The sequence below is a fragment of the Streptopelia decaocto genome, assembly GCF_964273445.1.
Source record: "Streptopelia decaocto genome assembly, chromosome: Z".
In the NCBI taxonomy this organism is placed as follows: domain Eukaryota; kingdom Metazoa; phylum Chordata; class Aves; order Columbiformes; family Columbidae; genus Streptopelia; species Streptopelia decaocto.
Genome location: NC_138657.1, coordinates 16,062,333 through 16,084,284, shown reverse-complemented (window position 1 = coordinate 16,084,284; position 21,952 = coordinate 16,062,333). Strand labels below are relative to the sequence as shown.

The 21,952-nt window shown below is 40.4% G+C and overlaps 1 protein-coding gene across 1 annotated transcript in view; it reads left to right on the top strand.

Moving 5' to 3' along the window:
- DGKQ (diacylglycerol kinase theta) overlaps positions 1-21,952 on the top strand; it is a 103,409-nt gene that overhangs the window by 30,782 nt on the left and 50,675 nt on the right. The window contains exons 3-7 of the mRNA XM_082074432.1: positions 10,236-10,335; positions 14,618-14,703; positions 15,430-15,555; positions 16,968-17,121; positions 21,150-21,218. Coding sequence (XP_081930558.1) covers positions 10,236-10,335; positions 14,618-14,703; positions 15,430-15,555; positions 16,968-17,121; positions 21,150-21,218 — 535 coding nt within the window. The remainder of the gene's footprint in view (positions 1-10,235; positions 10,336-14,617; positions 14,704-15,429; positions 15,556-16,967; positions 17,122-21,149; positions 21,219-21,952) is intronic.

Here is a 21,952-nt window from a genome sequence, read left to right as displayed (position 1 = left end):
GAGACTTCGTTTTGCATTCAGCCTCTGTCCAAGTAAATATTGAACTTGGCATTTGCTTAAAAACATAACAGAGCAAGAAATAAATGATAATCGTTTATAGAATGTGTGGAAAGTTTATTTTCTTAGTCTCCCCACTCTCCTTTCAGATTATTTAAATGTATCTCTTTGTGAAAAGGTCTGACACAGGAGGGAACACTGGTGAGATTTTTTTTCTGATAGCTTCTTCTACTATGTCAATATTCAGTGTGTTACAGATATGAGATTATTTTTTTTTTTAATCATCTAGAGAAGATGGCAGTTGTTAAACTTCATCAGAGTGTGTCATTTGATACCAAGTCAAACTGTCAGAGAATATTTTTTTTAGCAGATGTTTCATGGAAACTTTTATTCCTGAGAGTAGGGTTTATTTACCAGGGTCAAGTAAAGGCCCACGGACTCACAAGCGTGCCATAACTGCATTCAGCCTCGGGTCATTCTTGATGAGTTCACTCTTAAGGCTGCCCTAAGCATTTTTGGTTTTTGCACTGTTGTTAGTCATTGTCACCTGCATTTAGCATTCCAGACTGGATCCACGTCATGTTTCAAAACAGGACGACATGGATCTGTCTTCTGAACAAGTTTGTGTTTCAATGGTTTGCAGGGGATATGATTTGTTTCACTGGTAAGGTCTTGGCAATTTTTCCAGATTCAAACTGTCTTTCCCCTACATTCACATGAATATTTGCCTACACAGAATCGCAACCCTGGACTTCAGTAGGGCCAACTTTGGCCTTTTCAAACAATTGCTGGGGGAAATCCCACCGGAAAAGGTAAAGGGGCCCAAGATAGTTGGTTAGTGTTCAGGGACTGTTTATACCGGGCACAAGATCAGAGCATCCCGACACATAGGAAGTCACGGAAGGGAGCCAGGAGACCCGCGTGGTTAAACAGGGAACTGCTGGGTAAGCTCAGGTGGAAGAGGAGAGTTTACAGATCATGGAAGGAGGGGCTGGCCACTTGGGAAGAATATAAGGCTGTTGTCAGAGGGTGTAGGGAGGCAACTAGAAAAGCTAAGGCCTCCTTAGAATTAAACCTGGTGAGAGGGGTCAAGGACAACAGAAAGAGCTTTTTCAAATACATGGCAGATAAAACTAACACCAGAGGCAATGTAGGCCCACTGATGAATGAGGTGGGTGCCCTGGTGACAGAAGATACAGGGAAAGCAGAGTTACTGAATGCCTTCTTTGTCTCTGTCTACTCTGCTGGAGGCAGTTCCGAGGAGCCCCGTACCCCTGAGGCCCCAGAGAAAGGCAGGATAATGGAGGAGTTTGCCTCGGTTGATGAGGACTGGGTTAGGAGCAGTTAGGCAACCTGGACATGCATAAATCCATGGGTCCAGACGGGTTGCACCCACGGGTGCTGAGGGAGCTGCAGTACACATTCCTGTGTAAGCTCATCTAGGTGTTCCTGCTCCAGCAGGGCGACTGGACTAGATGATCTTTCGAGGTCCCTTCCAATCCCCAACATTCTGTGATTCTGTGAGATCTAATTGAAGATGTCCCTGCTCATTGCAGGGGGTTGGACTAGGTGGCCTTTAAAAGCCCTTTCCAACCCAAACCATTCTATGTGTAAAAAACAAAAACCAAACAAAAAAAGACTACAAACCAAACAACCAAACAGAATTTTTAAAATGGCCAAAAACTGTACCCTCAAAACACCCAACACCCAAGAAAAAACAAAATAACAGTGAAAACAAAACCTCTCTGGCTGTGAAATGTGAAGTTTTATTTTCTCTTGTTAGGCTGGAATTAAAGCTGTGTTACAAGTTTTTATCCCTTAGATTTGCCATCAAAATGTGTGTGTGTTTTCTATATAACTGTTACTTCAAAACTAAATGGCAGTGAGAGTATATTAAAAGTGGTTTTAGTGAAGTTAGGCATTTCCTGTGCTTGTTTTTCCTTGTTGTTGTGTTGGTACATTGCTGTAACGGTTTGTAAACATTTCTGCTTCAAGAGGGGTCAATAAGCTGCTCATTAAACTTTCTTGTGTGCTTTTTGCTTTAAGCCGGGTTGTCTAAAATGGAAAAATGCTGGTTTAGGTCATCAGCTTCTCCTGAAGCTTTCTGTGCTAAAAATAAAACTTGGCTGTGTAGCTCAGAGGGTGGGTACTGTTGCTGTCATGGTGGATGGGAAGGTTTGGTGCTTGCAGGTGTCTCTCCTCAGACGAGCAGGTGCTGCCCTTGCCTGTTGACTTGAGTCTCTTCCTCTGGTTGCCAGGTTCAGCCATGTGCAGGTGGTTATTTGGGCCTCATGAACTGTAAAAGGGAGAGAGGAAAAAAGGTACCCAGGTTAGCTTAAGTCCATCTAACCCCCCTTCAGATTATCTATTCTGTATTAGACACTTCATACTTTGTATACACAAAAGCAGCATCTCTTTTTTTTCTGCAGCTGAAGGACTTCTGTACTGGAACACAACCTCTTTTCTGTTTACTTTCTCTCCCTCCCTTTGTTCCCTGCCCACAAAGCAATGGGAAGCTCCAACAAAGTGCGAGACAAAGACCATCAAGGTTTGGTCACTACTTCACTTGCCTTGGAATAATAACTCCCCAGTCTTATTCAGCCATCAGAAATGTCTGATGGATTTTTGTGTGACTGCCTCAGAGAATTAGCTTTTAAGGAATGCTGTTGCAAATGTCTCATAGACATTTTAACAAATGGGAAGGAGCTTGGCAAGCTGGGAAGGAGAATTTGATGTGGTTGGATTGAGTGGGAGTTCTGGAGACTATAGGGGAAAAAGTCAGAATCCAAATTTGAAAAATCATTTCTTGGTAGTAGTTGCAGGTGTTGGAGGTTTTATATCAGCATGGGTTAAAAAATTCTGCATGGATGCTTGTTGAACTTCTACTGCTTCTCCCAGCAGACTGCCATAGAAGACGGGATGAAATGCAGTGTTTGTGAATAAGCTGATTGTCATATTATTGTTATATCTAATCCTCAAATTACTGTATATTTGGCATGCATCAACCAAGGGACTTTTTACATGCTTAATGTTTTCCACGCTCTTACATATTATAAAAACAAGTTTGGAAGAGTTCTTTCTTCTCTCTCCCCCATTTATTTGTCCATGATAAAGAGGCTTTGCTGGTGTGAGGGCTTCTTCACAGGGTGTCTTAACAATGGTTGAACCTCAATGGCCGATCTTTTTAGCAGGCCGTGTTGTGATAGGACAAGGGATAATCATTTTAGGATAAAAGAAGGTATATTCAGGCTAGACAAGAGGAAGGAATGTTTTACTATAAGAGTGGTGAAACACTGGCCCAGGTTACCCAGAGAAGTGGTAGATGCCCCATCCCTGGAGACATTCCAGGCCAGGCTGGATGGGGATCTGAGCAACCTGATCTAGTTGAAGATGGCCCTGCTCACTGCAGGGGGGTTGGACTGGATGACCTTTCAAAGTACCTTTCAGCCCACATTATTCTATGATTCTATGATTTTTACCTGGGCACTTGCTGGATAGCACTAACCACTTTCACTGAGAAGGTCGATCTCTAGTTCTTCAACACTTGACTCATGCCTGCATTGTTTCAGCAAGGCAGTTGCTTGGAGTGTAGCAGCCACATGGCATAAATTAGAAGCCAAATGAGGTGTGAAATTGTTTGCTGGTAGTCTTGGCACTGCACTGAAGTTTTCTTCTTTTTCTCCCCAAAGTGACATTCCCTTTAACCCTGAGGTTGAAGGGATGGGCTAGCAGCACCCAGCTCATAAACTCAAGAGAACTAATTATGCTCTGTTGAAACTTGATGCACACTGCCTGGTAACCTGCGAACTCCCAAGTGAGCCCCATAGCTCTATCAATTACTCTTCAGTTTCAGAAGTGGTATGGGATGTCACTGTGTTTGTTTCTTTAAATTCTTAATCTTCATCTTGATAAAAGGAGGTGGACATTGATTTCCTCTGTAGCAATAAAAGCGAGTGACTATCTTTTGCATATCTTTTTCTCTTTCCAGTACAAAAATTGCTTGTCCAAGCGACTCTTAATTGCAGTGGAAAGCTCTTAGAAGTTTTATTTTCTAGTAGAAGTATCATATATTCCTGATTTGAAATGGTATGGAATTCACTGTACAGTTCCCATCACAAAGGGTCCTTGAGAGCTTGTAGATAAGGTCTAATGGCCTGTCACAGAGATCTGCAGGATGGAGAAAAAAAATTCTGGATATGGTGAGGTTGCATATGTAAGTGTGCATTATTCCCTTGCATTAGGGACAGTTAAAATGTTGATAACTAAGTATTTGATTTTCCCATCTCTCCTGTCCTGTGATATGTTGAAACATCATGTCACTTTATATTCTTATCTGATTTCAGAAAGTCCATATGGAACCTGTACTTAAAGCTGCATTTTAACACAAACTGATGTATTAAGTGCTCAGAGGATTTGGGCGCAACTGAAAAAGAATTGACAGTCGTTGTCCCTAAAAGGAAAAAGTAGAAATAGAGTGCATTCAAGTGCATGCAATAAATTAAAGTTGCAGAAATCTTTTGCTGCTAAAGCAGAGAGGTTTCAAGTAAATAAAAGGGATCTTTTTGATTACTGAGTAATAAGTAAGTACTTGAAAATATGTCAATAATGGGAAAAGTTGGATCACAAAGCTGGTTGCTTCTCTCAGAGGGTGTGGTCTAGATGCTTAATTAACCTGGACAGAATCCTAATGAGATGTACTCAGATGTGATCACCATTTGATGTCAGAGTGAACCTTAGGAACATTAGATAAGGAAATATGTTTACACTGGAAACCTCAGAATCCATACAAGATATTCTTGTTCTTTTAATTTGTATCAGCGATGGTTTGATTTTTGGTTTTATGTTGACAGTCTTTGTGAAAGGCCCCATGTGAAAGGCCCCATGTGCGCACTTCATGAAGATGGTTGCTTCCAGGCTGGTTGTACTTATCCTTAAAACACCACAGTGTTTTTGTATTGAAAACTGGTGACCTGAAGTTAAATTCCTTTTGCTCAGCCGTTGGAGGCTGTTGTGAGAATGCTTGCATCCTCATTTCTGTCTACCCTTTCCTACTTAGAAACTGATCAGCCCACGCTACTGCAGGTCCTGCAGCCCTGCTTGTCCAGACTCTCCGGTGTGTTTTACAAAGTCCTGTGAGTCTCTCTGAGGTGATGGGGAAGGAGATGCACGAGCAACATAATAATTAGACACAGGCCTAGGAAAAGTTTTTAGTAGGCTGTTCTTTTTTAAGACTGCTCAAGACAGCAGCTGTCACTCTGGCATTTGGTATATCTGTATTTCTGTCATTCATCTTTGAGCCTGGAAGTCTTTGGCTCAGCATTACTGCTAAAAGCTTCTTTCAGCCTAAGCTGGTAGAAAAGTGACTGCAGCTGGGTGAAGAACAGGCCTTGCTGGAGCTGTATTTTTCCCTGCTGAGGTCTCCAGAAGGCTGCAGACCAGTAAGACTTGACCTGACCTGACTCTGTCCGTGAACCAGAGGGTTTGGGTTGCTGGGCTGCTCTATACATAGTGATTCCACCTGAGTGGAAGAGCGCTTAAATTCATTATCTGAGGTTGACCACATGCTTGATACTCTATAGCATTTCAGGATGAGGAACAATTTTAAAACAATTTTGTTTAAACCAATTCTGCCTTCTCTTTTTCCTCCAAAATTTGGGTGTTGGGAGCAGTTTGTTGCTGTTCTCTCTGTGTGATGCGGAATGGATGTGCACTTGCACAGGTTGCACTGGAGGGGTTAGAATCTAAGTTTTAGGTTTCTATTGGGTCAGATTTTATTATAGGCTGATATGAACTTTTCCAGAAATGCGCTACATTCTGTAATGCTTTGCATTTCTTAACAGATGGCCGGAAACAAAATAGGAACTAGGAGTATCTTGCCCATGAGTGCAAAGTCATTCTGGAGCTTATGCAGGAGTGTTACCACTATACTTTCTGTTGATGGGCTTCTGATCAATACTGTAAGGGCACTTAGATGTCATTCAATGCTATTACTAGCAGAAATTTTCAGTATTTTTCTGCGGAAATTGATTTTAGTGGTTTCCATAAAGTAATTTAAGTAGTTGTATGGAAAAGTGCTTTTAAACTCTCATCAATTATTAACTTTTTGTAGGCCATGTTATGTGTCTGTACTTTGCTGTACTTTTAGAGGTAGATATAAATTAAAGAATAATATGTAACATTTGATATTCTGATGTCCTACGTCACTGGCTTTCACAGTCTGAGTTTTGATTTTTTTTAAAATGTATTGGGTGGTTGGGACTTGTTCAGCAAAAAAAGAAATGTAGGGAGCTCTGGGAGAAACAAGATACAATTGATGAGTTCATTATGTTGTACTTGCTGTTTTACCTTTTCTCTTTTTTCATCTTATTCCCATCCCATTTCCCACCAGGCTCTGTGGTGTGTTTATACCTGTCACTACTAAAGCAAGTTAGAAAGATCTGTTGTAATAAACAAAGTTTCTTTGGCTTGTTCCAGAAAGGAAGAAGCTGAAGGAGCACTTTTTCTTTTTTTTTTGCCTTCTTCCCTCACCCTCCAATAATTTCAATCAGCAAACTGTTTCCTTCTTTTTGTCAGTGACTTGAGACTTCACAGTATTGTCACTGGGATCTGAGCGACTGCAAAATTTAGACTTGGTCTCCTTCTCTTGAGTCTTCTATATAAGTACAGTCAGACCCTGAGTAAGTTAGACTGCTATCAAAGTCCTGTCTCACAGTATTTCCCAAAAGAAACACTCTTTTCTACAAAACTCTACTTCCATCCTTTGATCTATGGAGTGTCCTTTTCTTCTTTGTCATGCCTTTCTCTGCCAGTAGTGAAAACCCTGCATTTCTGAGCCAGATATAAGATAAAGCAGAAGGAGTCATGGCCAGGGAAAGAAAAGCTCTCTGGTTCACACCTGGTTGCTGCGGGGATCGGGTGCTCGCGCGGGGTGTCCGGAGCAGGTTGTTCCCCACTCCAGAGCTGAAGAATGTCTGCTCTGCTGTGCTCTGGCAGTGCTGGGACAGGCAGATGGCTTGAAGGTGACACTCGAAACCTGGAAACAGGTTGGCATGTGCAGAAAAAAAACCACAAGGGCTTTGCAGTACTTCTCGCAATTGTGTCTGGCTGGGACCGTGCACGTGTAGGCATTCTCATTGTCACTTTCTGCACTTGAACCCATAGTGTAGGATGAATTTGGGGCAAGTGACCTTCTCCTACCAAGCTGGATTAGACTTTTCTCTTTGTAGCAGTTAAAGTGAGAAAACAGCTCTCACACTTCCAGAATAGCTGAGCTAATAACTGCTATGTGAACTGTACAGGGAGCTTTGTGTTTCCCAACCCTGGGAAAGTAATGGAACGACTTATCCTTGGTGTCATCTCAAGGCATATCAAGGATAAGAGGGTCATTAGGGGCAGTCAGCATGGCTTCACCAAGAGGAAGTCGTGCTTGACCAACCTCCTAGCCTTTTATGAGAATGTAACAAGGTGGATGGATGATGGCAGGGCGGTGGACGTGGTACCTTGACTTCAGTAAAGCATTTGACACAGTCTTCCACAGCATTCTCACAGCTAAACTGAGGAAGTGTGGTCTGGACGATTGGGTAGTGAGGTGGACTGTGAACTGGCTGAAGGAAAGAAGCCAGAGAGTTGTGGTCAATGGGGCAGAGTCCGGTTGGAGACCAGTATCTAGTGGAGTGCCTCAAGGGTCAGTACTGGGGCCAGTACTGTTCAATATATTCATTAATGACTTGGATGAGGGACTAGAGTGTACTATCAGCAAGTTTGCTGATGACACCAAGCTGGGAGGAGTGGCTGACACGCCAGAAGGCTGTGCTGCCATCCAGCGTGACCTGGACAGGCTGGAGAGTTGGGTGGGGAAAAAATTAGTGAAATATAACAAGGGCAAGTGTAGAGTATTGTATCTGGGCAGGAACAACCCCAGGTTCCAGTATAAGTTGGGGAATGACCTGTTGGAGAGCAGTGTAGGGGAGAGGGACCTGGGGATCCTGGGGACAGCAGGATGACCATGAGCCAGCACTGTGCCCTCGTGGCCAGGAAGGCCAACGGCATCCTGGGGTGTATTAGAAAGGGGGTGGTTAGTAGATCAAGAGAGGTTCTCCTTCCTCTCTACTCTGCCCTGGTGAGGACACACCTGGAATATTGTGTCTAGTTCTGGGCTCCTCAGTTGCAGAAGGACAGGGAACAGCTGGAGAGAGTCCAGCGTAGGGCAGCCAAGGTGATTAAAGGAGTGGAGCATCTCCCTTATGAGGAAAGGCTGAGGGAGCTGGGTCTCTTTAGTTTGGAGGAGACTAAGGGGTCACCTTATTAATGTTTATAAATATGTAAAGGGTGAGTGTCAGGAGGATGGAGCCAGGCTCTTCTCAGTGACAAACAATGATAGGACAAGGGGTAATGGATTTAAACTGGAACATAAGAGATTCCACTTAAACTTGAGAAGAAACTTCTCAGTGAGGGTAACAGAACACTGGAACAGGCTGCTCAGGGAGGTTGTGGAGTCTCCTACTCTGGAGACATTCCAAACCCACCTGGACACATTCCTGTGTAGCCTCATCTAGGTGTTCCTGCTCTGGCAGGGGGATTGGACTAGTTGATCTTTCAAGGTCCCTTCCAGTCCCTAGCATACTATGATTCTATGATTCTGTGAAAAGTGGGCATGGATTCTGAGCCTTGAACTTAATCTGAGATAGTTGGATTAAAGTTCCCCAGGCTCTCCGGGACCTTTTTCTCCCAAGGATGTGTATTATTTTTATAAACATGCATTATGTGACTAGAGTATTCTGATAAAAAAAAAAAAAAAAAAGCAAGCCAGCCATGACTTTGTGTCAGTTGGAGCTGGAGGGCTACAGAGAGTGAAATTCCTGTTCGGATTGATGAGACTGAGAGACAGACCCCAAAGCATGGTTTGTTTGTATTTTTAAATCCCAAATTTGTACTAAAGTTCAAATTTGAAGCTTTTGGAGGCAAGCAGGTTTTGTAGTGTATGATGTTGGAGGTACCGATATGAAATGCTTTTGGTAGTCAGGCTGTCAGCCCAGCGTGGGGGGAGCCTGAGGTCTGTCCGGGCTGTTTCCAGGTCAGCCAGGGACCAAGGATTCCTCCAGACAACACGGTCTGCTGGGGCAACCAGCTGGTGATCTGCTTGACTGATCAACTGCTGTGCCCAGTCTTGTTCACGTCTGATAATGTGGGCATATTTTCTGTATCTCTTCTTCCTTCTATACCTCCCAGGGATTAATTCAAGGGAGGACTGGAGGAACCATATGCTTTGCAGTTTGGGGGTTAGTGATTTTTTGTGATTAAACTTCCAGAAATGTTCCTTTCTCCTTGCCTTACATCTGGCAAAACTTCATCTGGCTTATTGCATAGCACATGCTCGAAGTACGGGATTGTTCAATGTAACTGTCCACGCGCTTCCAGAAGCAGAAGCACTGGTGGGAATTAGACCTTTATAACTGGAAGTGACTTTCTGGGTCATCAAATTCTGTGTTGTGGTTGCCAGGAAAACCCTAATATAAAAGGAGAAAAATTCAAATCCTGCTCAATAACTTCAGAGGATTGTTTAGTAGTACAACGGGGAGGAAAATAAGCTATCTGTGACTGTATCTTAAATAATTATTCCAGCTCTTTACTGGGGATTATTGATTTCATTTCACACCTAAATAACAGTTTGTCAGCCTTTGCTAGAAATATATTTTATTTCGTCATGCAAGAACCAGGAGATAAATCTGATATGTTTGTCATAGCAAGAAAGGCATGTGAGATGCGTAATACTAAATACCTAAGTTACAGCAAACTTTTATGGAAGAAATTTGATTCTAGAATTTTAAAGACGAGGTTATGCTTCTTCCTTATGATGTTAATGTCAGTTTAACAAAAGTGTGCATCTTGTAGGAAGAGTGGTTTCTGGAACAACTATAAAGCTCAAGTATGTTTCTTATTCTTCACTTTTCATCTTTTCATCTGTTATTCTTTTGGTACTGTCACTGCCAGTCTTCATTATAAATCACCAAACAAGGAAAAAACTCTTACCTTTTTAGGATAAGTGGGTAGTATACTTGCTAAATACACTTGCTGAAACTGTTGTTACAGCTATTGAGGAGAGAATATTTGTTCTCAGGCTTAGTTAGGTTTATGTTGTATATATTGTCCTGTCTTGCATGATAAAGCAGTTTCAGTGAATTGTAACTGGCTCTTTGAAAGTTGTGGCTAATGATGTCTTATGCATTCTTCATTGGCAGGTTCCAGTTGCACACTGTTTTGGGCCTCCAGGACATTACAAAAGAAAGTTTTGCACTGTGTGCAGAAAGTCACTAGAGTCACCTGCCTTTCGATGTGAAGGTAAAAAAACCCTACTTGTATTCATGTTTCCAAATCCTCCCCTTTTCTACAAAAGAATGGAATATAACTTGTCTGTGTTAGTGGTCTCAGATATCTGTTGCTTATAATAGCCATGAGGTGCGTTCAATGGAAAGATATTTCACAATATTATTTGAAAATATTATTTGTCAAAATAGTACTGCTCTGGGTGTTCAGACATGGATTCTCTGAAAAAACAGTTATTAGAGAAATCACTCAAACACCAGAACTGTTATCTGAAATATATTTTGGCATGAGTAGGTGACTGATTTTGATGTGGGGCTACTCCTTAATTCTCCTTGTCTCCCCTGTCTTGAATGTCTAGTAGTTGTTGCTCAATTGATATTATGAGGTTGAATAGAATTTAGTATTTTAAAGGAATATCACCTGTGAACTGCTTAAAAAAAGATCCTGCTGATAGAAGAACCAATTCTGTAGGCATTTGAGATGCTTTCAAAATTGCTGTTATGCTGAAGATAATGTCTTATTTAATATGGTCACCTCTGTGTATGTGTAAGGGAAACATTTCTTCTTGATCAAGGCATTTAGACTTACAATGGTGCAGTGGTTTTGTTTCTGCGTTGGTCTGGTGAATTGCATAGCAAATCTGAACTATGTTCTTCTGACTAGTCGGAATATTATCACTTAATATAGTTACCATGTCAGTTGGATGATTTGGAGGAATGGTCAAAGAGCTACAGATACCACGGAGTCTTTTCTGATGATCTGTCTTTAAGTCCCAGAACTTGTGTGGCATGAGATAATCACAGAATTTGAAAATAAAATTTTCACTAGCTGTGTCCTCTTAACCCTTGAAAATAACTTTAGTTTAGTGATCTATTTTTGTTAAAGCTTTCTAAATTTTGCTTTCATATTCTTACTCTTTTAATTCTACTGTATTAGCATTGTACCCATTTTAAGGGAATATTTATTTTTTTCAGACATTTCCATTTCAGTGTTCTTAAACAAGAAATGTGTGAAATTGCATGTTATATTTAGGTATTACAAGTGCCTGGACATTTTTTTTTTTCTGGTTTAGTGAAGGTTCTGAATTTCATTCCTTGCACGGATTAGACAGTTTTCTTGCTTTGTGTGGTGTGACTTGTTTGCTGTCTGTTTTCAATACCAGTAAGTCTGCAATTTGTTTCTCTGATACTTTTCCAAACTGCAGCTTAAAAAGGGCAGTTGATGTTCATAAAATGCGCAAGATTCTTCCTTGGCTCTTCAAAAATACTTCCAGAATTTGTTTTAGAAGTCAACTTTTCTAAGCTGTAGAGCTTTTAAATCCAGATGGAGATGTTGAATTTTCTTCTTTTTTTTTTTTTTTTCCCTTACTTCTAATGACTTCACTTAATAGTACAAGTCTACTGGTGGTTATGATGTTCTCATCCGATATTCGAATTTAAAGAACTTTTCCTGGAATCTTTACCATCTTTACCATAATTAAGATTGAAAAGAAGGTTGGGATGAAGTTAGTTTCCTTTTCTAAGCAAATGATTGACATAATTGATATACTATTAAAATAATTTAAATAACTTGGTTTGGACTCTTCATTATCTTACAATAAAATACATTTTATTGACATTTTCAGACACACACTAAACACTGTGGGTGCGTGGTGGGGCCTCTGTTCTCAGAAATGAGCATGCACGTATATAAACTCCTGGTGAGATAAGTACATACACTTAATTAGCAAAAATGATAATATTTGGCCTCCAGATTCTGCTGACAATTAGTAAGTGCTTGGATTCCAACAGTTGTAGAATTCCAACAGTTGAACCTGGACTCAGGATGGTGGGAGTTGCTCTCCCTTTTCTTTCCAAGAAGAAGGGCTGGAAAGAAAAAAAAAGAAGAAAGGGAGTAACCCAAACATTTTTTCAGTGTTGGGTCGCTTATGAAAGTTTCTTAATAAGCATCAACCAGGAGCAGCAGATTTTACTGGGGAGGGAGGCAGTTAATCTTTTAAATGTTATTCTGCCAAGTTTATGCACCTGAAATTAACCACCTTGGCTTCTGGCAATTAGGAATTGACAGCACTTTCGTGACTAGCTTGAACAGAGATCTGTCAAGTGTGTAGATTATGGAAGGGCTGATAAAGATGGAAGTTCTTTTTGTAGGCTCTCTGATTTGACTTTTACATACTAAAAACTTTCTGATCAGCGGGGTAACTATCTTAACGGTTAAGTTCTGTGACACTCCCACCCTTGACATGCACACATTTTCATAATAATTCTGGGTTGAGGTTGGTTTTAGAAGCAGCAGATGTGAATTAAACTGGGGAAAAGCTCTGTATTCTTACAAGATGTAGCAAAGGGCAGTGTGTGACCCTGTTAGCAAAATTAACAATAAAAACCCCAATGCTTTTGTTAATTCCCTGAAGCCATAATTTGGTCTACAGAAACTTTTCCCATTAGCGAGGGTATGGCTCGATGTATCTAGTTTGCCTGATAGCTGAATTGGCAAAACTAAAATATTCCTGCCATGTCTGTGAGTATGGAGAAATATGAGCAGAGGAGGGACCGTGTCAAACCTCATGTAAAAATTATTGAGCTCAGGGGAGACACACCACATGGGCACTTGTACGCGAGAGCTTCTGGTTGACTTAGTGACTTAGCCCTGGTTAAGGAGGCTTCGCTTTGCTGTTGGTAGCAGATCACAGTCTTCTGGGGGGTTAGAATACGACAGAGTTAGTGCTGATCGCCTTTCTAGAGCCCAGAGAGTGATTTCAAAATCAGGTATTATTCTCTATGTAATTTAATATTGTTTTCAAGGTACTTTCCAATAATGTGGCTAATGTGCAGTTGCCACCTCCCAACCTTCAGGTCTTCAGATTTCAGTGGAGTGCTTGGAGCATTAACCTGCGTGAGCCAAACAGAAAAGTAAAAAAAAAGAAGAATTTGACGCTTGCTTCTTACTTTCATTTACTTGACAAAAAGTCGGATGCCTTCCCAGGGTACTTGTATACACACATATTTAAAAAGCAGCTAGAAGAGGATCTTTTTCCTACATCTCTGCCTATGAGGTCCACAGAGGACTCTCCTAGCTCTTGCCATAATGAAGCTAGGCATTCAGATCTTTTAGTTGTTTGTTTGGTTTTTTTTAAAATGACTGATCCTTTGCCGTGTAACATTTTAGCTGTTGTGTTTGATGGTGGTTGGTTGGTTTGTTTTTAGCGTCTCTTTTCTTTCACATCTGATACTTCAAGTCAGCTTTTAGTAATGAAGATACTTTATCCAAAACCAAACTTGACCAAACTTTATAGGCTTCACTAAAATTTCTTCCAGTTACAGTATCTAACAGCTATTTTTGAAGACAGTGTTAAGCTTGCTTAAGAGAGTGAGCTGAAAAGTTTATTACTTTCCCGACAATGAAGTGGTGATTTATCATACGCAGACACAACTTGGAGAAATCTCTGAGATTAACATACCAGTTTATTCTGGTCACATTTAAAATCAAACCCCTTGACATCTGACGATGAAAAGGGTTTATTTCTGATTAAAACACACTTTCTGGCTGTTGCAGTCTCCCTGAAAATGATGTCTTCCAGTCGTTTTGCATGTTCAGATGTCAATGTGCGTTGTGCCCCTTCCCAAACCCCAGCAAGCCCGTGTGTGCAGCGCGGTCCCAGTGGGCCAGATGGGGCCCCGGCAGTGACCCCCGCCTGGCTGGGGACCCCAACCGCCTCATCTCGTTTGTCCCTCTGCTGACGGGGGTGCAGAGACAGGCTGTCCTGCAGAAAAGCGTCTGGAAAAGGGTTTGTAAAGGGGATGGAGTGTTGTTCCAGGAGGACCATTACTTTACAGACTTGGTGATGTTTGGATGCAGGAGAACTTTGTTAATGCTTTTAACATTCGACTTATTTTGTATTCAATTAAATCAAAGCAGACTTCAGTCTGCTTTGGAGTAGGCAGGGGTTCATGTGGATCTGTGAGACAAAGCCGTAATAAGCCAAACAGTTGATACAAATTTAACTTCCTGTATTGGAGCAAATATGGCAAGTGCTTGTAAGCAAAATTAGCTCAGCCTTTCCTTGTATTTGCTGTATCAGTGTAACACAGAGGAAATGGAGCAACACACAGGACAATGCTGATAAACTTCTTTTATTGCCTATCTTTGCTGGTCGGAGAAGAGCATGGAGAACAGAAAGTATGGTGCCGAAAGGTAGTGGAGGAGTATTGGAGGGGTGAAGGGAGAGGGGGAGGGAGGAGCTGCAAAAAATGGGGGTATCCAGCTTTAAAAAGTTTTCTTGTTTTCATGCTTTTAGTTTGTGAGCTACACGTGCACACAGACTGTATCCCGTTTGCTTGCAGTGACTGCCGGCAGTGCCATCAGGATGGGCACCAGGACCAGGTAAGTGCGGATGCCTCTGCAGCAGAAAATGGTCTCGTGTTTTTGGTGTAAAAACATGGGCTGGAGGAGGGGGAAGAGTTCTGGCCTTTTCTTTTGCATGCTGCCAATTATCAAAGCAGTTTTGTTGCTTATGGACAGGCAAAGGAAATGTGTGGCTTCAGAATGTGGTGTGGGGAGTGAGATGAACTGAAATTCTACCATATTGAACGTTATTGAAACTGTGCTGAAAACTTTGTGCAATTTATATGTCCTCATTAAAAAGAAAAAAAAAAAAAGAAAAAAATCAAGCATCTTATCTAAAAATTTGCATGTGGAAGCTGACATGGAACTCTGTTTTTTTCCTATATGTTGAGTTGTGGGCCTGCATTGCATCCCTGGCAAACATTATCAGGTTCCTCAGGCTTCCTGCAGTCTGTCTGAGGCAAGACTGCCAGCTTCCCACTGTAAAATACATGCACAATACTGGATTTTATAATTTTTTTGGAAGAATATTGTTTTTGGTGGACCATGAAGAAAAAGCACTATGTGATAATTTTTTTGAAAGTTTGTTAAACTTCTTTCAGTGAAATGTAAGATTGTTGAGGTTCATATTCATAGTAAGAAAATACTAATGCCCTAGTCTGTGTTGCTGTTTCCTCAGAGCTGTTTGAATTGCAGATTCTCAAACAGGTTGAAGATGCTTCTGTATCTGTTTTGTGTAACATCAAGTCTTGATCTGTTCCCCAGGACACTTACCACCACCACTGGAGGGAGGGAAACCTTTCTTCGAGTGCTCGTTGTGAAGTTTGCAAAAAAACCTGTGGCTCTTCTGAGGTGCTGTCTGGCATGAGATGTGAATGGTGTGGCATCCTGGTATGTTGTGTTGTTGCATATATTTGTGGGAACCATATATATATATATATATATATATATATATATATATATACACCTACTTATTTAAACAATTTGTATAAATATACTTTGTGCACTTTATAAATGTACTTTATATATGCTTTATAAATACAATTAATTTATACACTTGTTTATATAAATATGTATGTATTTGTGAGATAGATGGAAAATCTAATTTTTTAAATCCTCCCCTGTTAGTCATTAAAGTGAGCAATTCTCAAAATTACAGTTAAACTTTATATAAATCCAGTTGCATTAAAATTTAACAGGGACTAATCACTTTAGGTTTATGCTTAGAAGTCTGCCATTACTTTTTCTGTGTGAAATCAGAATTTCTTTCAAATCACATGAATTCTGCAAGGTCAAAGACTTAGCATTCTAATATGCTTATTCTTCTTTTGGTGTAGAATAGATCTTAACCTGTGTGGCTGGTTGGGGTTTTTTAAGCTGTTGATGTTGATTTCTGTGTTTTTGCATTCACATGATTTGTGTCTATTTCCTGTGCAACATGATGATTCCCTTCAATAATCATCATGACAGCCACAGCTTTGCACATACACATGTTCTGCTGTGTAGATAACAATTGATGCATCCACTTAATGCTACATCTTATTGAAATATGGAAGTGCAAAGTAGCACCAGATGGGATAGGAACTGAGAAGTATATGCTACAAATCATTCATTTGCCACTTAATGCAAGATGAGGTACTCACTGTAATAATTATTCAGTATTTTGGCTATGATTTGAATTATTTTTTTGTTAATATTACAGGGGCTATATTTTTAATCTGAGGCGGAAGAGGCTGGTTTTGAGCAGAGTCTAACAAATGTAACTTGCTATATGGCCACACATACAAAGCTTTGCATGTTCAATAATGGCAGAAGATCTCACACGAGTATGAAGGCAGAAACTAGCCAGTCATATTTTGCAATAAAACTTCAAACAGTGTGATCTTTGAATCTGCAAGTGAGAACAGCTATTTAAGAGGATATTGCTATTTTCAAGCTATTCCATATAACATGCCTACCTTCCCACCTCCCCCAGTAAATATCTGTATGGAAGATCCAGAGTTGGAGAACAAAACTTTAAACTTCTCCACACAGCTGTATAAAAACCCTTAGTTTTTAATAGAGCGGGTTTGTAGTACTTAGAGTTTCTTCCCAATAAGAATTACCATTTTGGGTTATATAAAAACTGAATGGAGCAAATGGAAATCTAGAGTGACAAATGGGTCACTCATTAAATGAAGTGATTTACAGAAAGTCTATATATGTCCTAGCCTGCGTTTTCCAATTCCAGTGCATTTTTTGTTATAAACATGTTTTTTTCCTTTGCGTCTCACAAAGTCCTTAATTGATACTTCTATTTATAGGCTCATGCTGCTTGCTACATAATCGTCACACCAGAATGTACTTTTGGAAGACTAAGGAATATGATTCTTCCTCCAAGCTGTGTGCAATTATTTTCTCGCAACTTCAGCAAACTGCATTGTTTTCGAATATCAGAAAATTTGCAAACAGAATCAGGTAAAAACTTCAAAGTCGAATGCAACTAACTGATGAGCATGTTTAGCCTAGTGTTGTAATTCACTGAAGCATATGATTGCCGATTTTCACTGGCTTTAGTGGCAGTACTTTAACTTCTTGCTATTTCTGGGGCAGGGTAGAGATTTTTATATGCACACTGTGAGCAGAATGTTTAAAGTTCTGTGTAGTGGTGCAGGTCAATTTGAAAACTGTTCTTTAAACAGTAAGCATGCAGAAAGTGCGAAGCTAAAATTAAAAAATTTGCTTAGAAGATTAGTGTTACCACTGCTACAAACACTTGCTGATATATATGTTGGTTTTTATTTGTCATATCATGCATACAGATATTTTTATTTGCCTCTTTGATTAAGCCTCTGCCCTTTTCAGATTTCCCTGCTGAAAGAGAATCGTATGTTTAGCAGGGTGATGTTCTGCTGCCATCTAGAGCGCATGTTTGTTTAACAGCTCTTTGGGAACAAGAGGATTTTTTTTAAGCTGCTGAAGTATTTTCTAACTTATATTTTGATTATTATGTTCTTGTGAAGCTGTTATTTTGGTGCTTGACAACAAGAAAGCAAATAAAAGGCAGGCAAAATGTAGGTTGTAGAGGTTAAAAATTTGCAGCTGCACTTTCCTCAACTTGACAGATTGTTCTTGAACTTTCTGCTTTGACCGGGTAGGTTGTTTTTTGGTGGTGGTGTTTGATCACTAGCAGCAGACACATGTTCTCTTGTTCAGAAGCTGTAGCAGGAGTCCTGCTACTGCATAAACTGCATGACCTGAAGTCTAAATAACCTGTGTACACCAAAGTGACTTAGAAAAATGTGAAGGGGAGAGGAGCAGTTATGTTACTTTTGTTGGTGGGCAAGTTTTTTTTTAGTGAGTTATTTGTCTTTTAATTAATTTGATTGTTGGTGGGGAAGGTGAAGTACAGCACATACTTGAAAGTCGTGGAGCATTTAATCATCGAACACAAGAAATACCAGAAATGAACAATCTGGATGAGCCCAGTTTTGCTGAAAGACTCATTACAAACCTTGATCCAGGTGTATTGTTCGGTATTTTACAAGTGTCCCAAAGGCTTAACAGAAGATAAGGTTGTATTATTATTAACAGAAGTTAATCACAAACCTTTAAAATACCCTCTTCAGATGTGACTTTTCTGGTCACATCTGGTGTTAACTGAGTGTCTTTTAAACAGTGTTGTGTTCTTTTAATATGTCAGACTTAAACTTTTTCTGGTTTTAGTTTCTAAATCACCTCTAAATTGAGCACAGAGCACCTTGAGTGGAAGAATCCAATGTTTTACCTGTGCCTTCTAGTCTCTTCCTTCATTATTTTTTATGATGGAGGGGAAGGTTGTCCATTTCAGAGCTTAGGCTACACGCTAAGTGTACAAATTTGTGTTATGCACACAAGTTTTTTAAGTAATAATATTTTTGCATTCCCTTATTTAAAATGAATGTCTTGTACTTTGAATTGAGAGAAAGCAGTGCAGATTAGTCTTTATCTGGTGGGTAGAAACAAACGCACAGGGAAGGGGAAATACTCAGTAACTTAATTTGGACCATTTCCAGTGCTTTAATGTGATGTGAAAAATATATAAGAAACCACATTCAGAAAGCCAGAATGTGCTTTTGTTGTGCTCAGCTTGCCTATACCTAGATAAAATATGGCGACGCTCTGAAAAATCTCTTTTCTAACACCAGATCTCTTTTCTGGTGGTCTGTGAGGATTCCTGCTCCCTGTTGCGTGGTGGGCAATGTCCTCCCATGATGGGGGCTGCTGACACCCAGGGGAGCAGGGGCTGAGCCGTGGGGATGCTCCCCTTTCCTCCTGCCGCTGTTTCCAGGCGTACCTCAGGACCTGGCAGCTGTCCCAGCACTTGGCATCTTTTCTTCATGGTCAGTGGGCCACAGTTGTGGCTCAGCGCAAGGCATCGAGAATAGTATTTGCAGTGTGGTACCTGCCTTGCGCTGTGCTGTGCATAAGGTGTTTTGTTCTGTTTTTCTTTAGCCAGTGATGGTACGTGACACTTGTTTTAGCAGCCAGGTCCCTGATGTTCAGGTACAAGTCTGGTGCCTCTATGCATGGCTACTGGTTAATCCTACTGAGTCTTGCTTTAAGACCTGTTGCTGGAGTTTTGCCGCTCTCAGTTGTCTGCTGGAGATCAGCTGTCTGCAGGTTCCTGCCAAAGGCACCGAATACCGTTGCTAAACAGGTCTTTCCCCCTGCCCGGATTCTGCCTTAAACTAATTCTCACATCATCCAGCATCCAGGGAGCTCAGCGCTCTCGTCTGGTTTTCCTTCTCGTTACCCATGTTCACAGAACGCACCTGCATTTTCTTTCAGAAACGCACTAGCTCTTGGTATGTGCTGAAAGCTACCAAAGACATGTCACAGGTGCAGCAGCTCCCTGGCGCTCTTCAGGATGTGTTGGGAGCTCCTCTGATCACGGAGCAGCTCAGGACAGCTGCCCTGGGAGCTTTCGCTGCTTTTCCAGGGGGAGGCATAGGCTGTGGTTGGTAGACCTTGTTCAGGACTGTGTGTACATTAGGGTTATTTCCAGAGAACAAGGAGCATTTCAGCTTTGTTGGAAGATAATTAGCACCTCTGTCCTCACTTCTGTGGAATGTGTTGTGCAGGCATCTAGACTTAGAAAAAAGGAAGGGTTGGGAGCAATCAGGAGTTCTTTCATTTCTTGTTGTTGTGTTTACTTATTACTCTTTTAATTTGGTTTTGTCTGAAGTGAAATTCAAGAAGGCATTCAGCTTCCATTTATTTCAGGGTGTTTCAAGACCATGTTGTCTAGATTCCTCTCCAGTTTGAAACTTGAGCTGTTCATCTGACAGTTATAACAAGGAAGGTATTTCAACCCTTCTTTTATATTTTGAAACACTCAACTCAGAAACATTAGTGTTGGTCTTTCTTGTAGTCAGCTGAAGCATTACCTGAATATTCAGCCATTTACCTGGTCTCCAGTTTAGGACTCCTGCTGATTACCTTTCTTGACATGCCGTAATTCTGATTCTTGGAAGGTCTTCCTGCATTAGGATTCTGACTTCCCTAGTAACTCTCTTGCTCTGAAAATCTGTCTTAACTGATTTTCTTTTTCTCTCTTGTTTTGTAATTCGATTTCCTGCTTTCTCCCCTAGCTGCAAGGCATAGTTTTTATAAAGGTGTGGCCTGGTTTGTATCTTTTGGGAGCTTTGTGTGCATCCCAGTCAAGACTGACTGGGAGTTTCAATGGGTAGGAGTACGAAAGCCGTTACATGATCAGCACACGGGGTTGGCTTACATTGCACGCTGCTGCTGCCCTTAGACATGAAAAATCTATCGCATTTGGATTTGCACCAGTCTTCCTGTACGGACCTGCGAGTCAGGAATGAGAATGCAGCCAGGATGTTGTCTTCACAGAAGCAAACATAACTGTTAGTAGCTGTTATTGTAATCTTTTCTGAGTATTTGGTGTGTGATTTTGCAGGCTGTTCTATTATCTGACTTGTAAGCTCCTAGCTTTTATTGGTAGCGATGGGCTGCTGTCGAAGTCCTCTTCTGGAGCACAGTAATTTCTTTGTCTTTGAGTGTCAGCAAATCTATTTTTCACTTATGGAAATTATTTATATAATACCCACACTTCTAACTGGAAAGCTGTTACTGCGATTCCTGGACTAATTTGTTGATTTAAAACTTAGTGGAAACCATATATACTTTGGTTATAGGCAAACATCACAGCTTAAGCAAAGGATGAAATGCAGTAGTTGCAATATTAAAGCTAATAGTAGAAGGACTTCAGGTATGCCTTCACTGTAGTTACATGACAATGCAGGCTGGGGTTTTTCGTAGTGCTGGTTTTATAATACCGATTATTATCACAAAATAGGCCAAAGAAGAAAGAGTACTTTTCTGACTGCATTCTTTTGTGTTAGCTTCCTTGATGGAAACCATCCCTGAATTACAGCCACTTTTTTTTTTTTCCTAGTTCAAATTAATAAGAGTCCTTTCTTAAAATGTTTCTGTTTTCACAGATGAAGATGATGATGTTGATGGGTCAACACAGGGATCAGCAAAAGATGTCCAAATTTCAACAGATTCAAGTAAGCAGAATTTTAGTAAGTGGTGAATAATCACCCATTCCAGTCTTTACTTTTATAATCTTGCTTTACCTTATGAAAAAAAAAATTAAGTGGCTATTTTACTAATTTGAGGCACGAAGTGTTGGTCCAGCACAGATGTTGATGATATGACAAATATCTGCTCTCTGTTTTCCACTGATAGATTGGCATAAGTGACAATTCGTTCATTATCCTGTCAAACAGATAATTCCTCTCAGCTTGGTAATCAAAAAAGAAAGCAAGGTACTAACAATCTGTAGATAAGCAAACAATTTAAAAGGCAAACAACAAATCTTTTCAAAGGCTTTTTCTTTTAAGATGGCTGGATCCAAATCTTACTGAAGACACTACGTGATGGTTTTTTTTTTCAGCTTGGGCATGTTGTAGTAGAAGTGTATTTATTCCTATGCATCAGGATTGAGATAAGGCTCATTGCTTCTTGCATGGCTACATTTCTTATGCTTGTGGAGTTTTCTGGGGTTGGTATTAGCCAAAGTCTTACTTTTCAGAAGATGAAACCAACCACAATTTAAGGGCATCTCACTCCTTATATCCATATTAGTAACTAGAGAAACACGGTACTTGCTACTATGGTGCTTGCTGCATGGGTTGTTGTAAAAAATGAAAATTCTGATTAATAAATAGATATATATATATTTTTTAATAGACTATAGTTCTTATAAAATTAATAGGTTAATTGTGCAAATGCTGTTCTG